This window comes from Kryptolebias marmoratus, linkage group LG7, assembly GCF_001649575.2.
Source record: "Kryptolebias marmoratus isolate JLee-2015 linkage group LG7, ASM164957v2, whole genome shotgun sequence".
In the NCBI taxonomy this organism is placed as follows: Eukaryota; Metazoa; Chordata; class Actinopteri; order Cyprinodontiformes; family Rivulidae; genus Kryptolebias; species Kryptolebias marmoratus.
The window spans coordinates 7,189,580-7,190,752 of NC_051436.1; the positions used below are offsets into that span (position 1 = coordinate 7,189,580).

At 48.1% G+C, this 1,173-nt stretch overlaps 1 protein-coding gene across 1 annotated transcript in view; it reads left to right on the forward strand.

Annotated features, from left to right (window-relative positions):
* Positions 1-1,173, forward strand: part of dhx15 (DEAH (Asp-Glu-Ala-His) box helicase 15) — a 41,367-nt gene that overhangs the window by 34,320 nt on the left and 5,874 nt on the right. Inside the window, exon 11 of the mRNA XM_017414442.3 lies at positions 440-562. Coding sequence (XP_017269931.1) covers positions 440-562 — 123 coding nt within the window. The remainder of the gene's footprint in view (positions 1-439; positions 563-1,173) is intronic.

A 1,173-nucleotide genomic window follows, 5' to 3' on the forward strand; every position in this document is an offset into this window, starting at 1 on the left:
AAGGGGAGGGGGGTGGGGGGGAAGATGGATTTAACGAGCTGCTTGGACGTGGCGTGCACTTAAAGCAGGCGTTTCAGGACGGAAGGTTTTTTCGCCGAGTCCATTAAAGTAAGCAGCCGGCGCGCACCTGAGGAGCGGCGCTGCCACGGCAACCGGCCGCGAGGCTCGACGAACACGGCTTTCGTCCAGCGAACGCACGGTCGGGCGCGTTCGACGTCGGGCAGGCCGAGAAAGAGGGCGGGTGGGGTTTACGTTGCTGTGTCGGGTCGGTTAGATGGATCCCATCCCTCCCCTCCCCCTTTTCCCTCCATCAACACTCGGCAATGCCCTGTGAAGTGCTCTGTGCCTCTCTTCAGCTGAGGCCTTGTTCCTCTCTGTGGGATTTGCTTAACTTATCCCTGTGGGCGGCTGTGTTGGGGCCCATACCAACCTTGTTTAGTCCCGCAGTGCTTCGTCCGTCCCACGGAGGCCAAGAAGGCGGCCGACGAGGCCAAGATGCGCTTCTCCCACGTCGACGGAGACCACCTCACGCTGCTCAACGTGTATCACGCCTTTAAGCAGAGTGAGTTATCCTTCTGTGCTCACGCTTTTGCTGAGAAGTTGCACTGTTCTAAAAAAAAAGTTGGGACGTTTAAAACAAGGATTTTCAAATTTCATAAACCCATATTTTGTTTACAGTGAAACATATTAAACACATGAAATGTTGAAACTAAGGAATTGTACCTTTTTTATTTAATTTTTTTTTTTAATAAATAGAATAAATTAGAATTTTATGGCAGCAACACATCTCTAAAAGTTGGGGCAACAAAAAGGTTGTAAAAGTTAGTAGGAAACAGCAAGAGGAGCATTTAGCAACTAATTATGTTCAGTAAGAGAACCGGCTATAAAAAGAGCATTTTAGAGAGAAGTGAAGATGGGCAGAGGTTCGCCAGTCTACGAAAAACTGTCTAAAAATAGTGACAGAATTTCAGATTATTGTTAATCAGCATAAATTAGGGAAAACTGACTATCCCATCATCTACAGTCAGGGGTGGAAATTAGCACCCGCCACCGGCCAAATGCGGGTAAATATTTGAAGTGGCGGGTGAATTTGATCAAAACACACGCCACTGTGGCGGGTTGGCAATTTGAACAGAAAAGGTGTTATTTGTCCTCTTGACATATAGGGGGCAG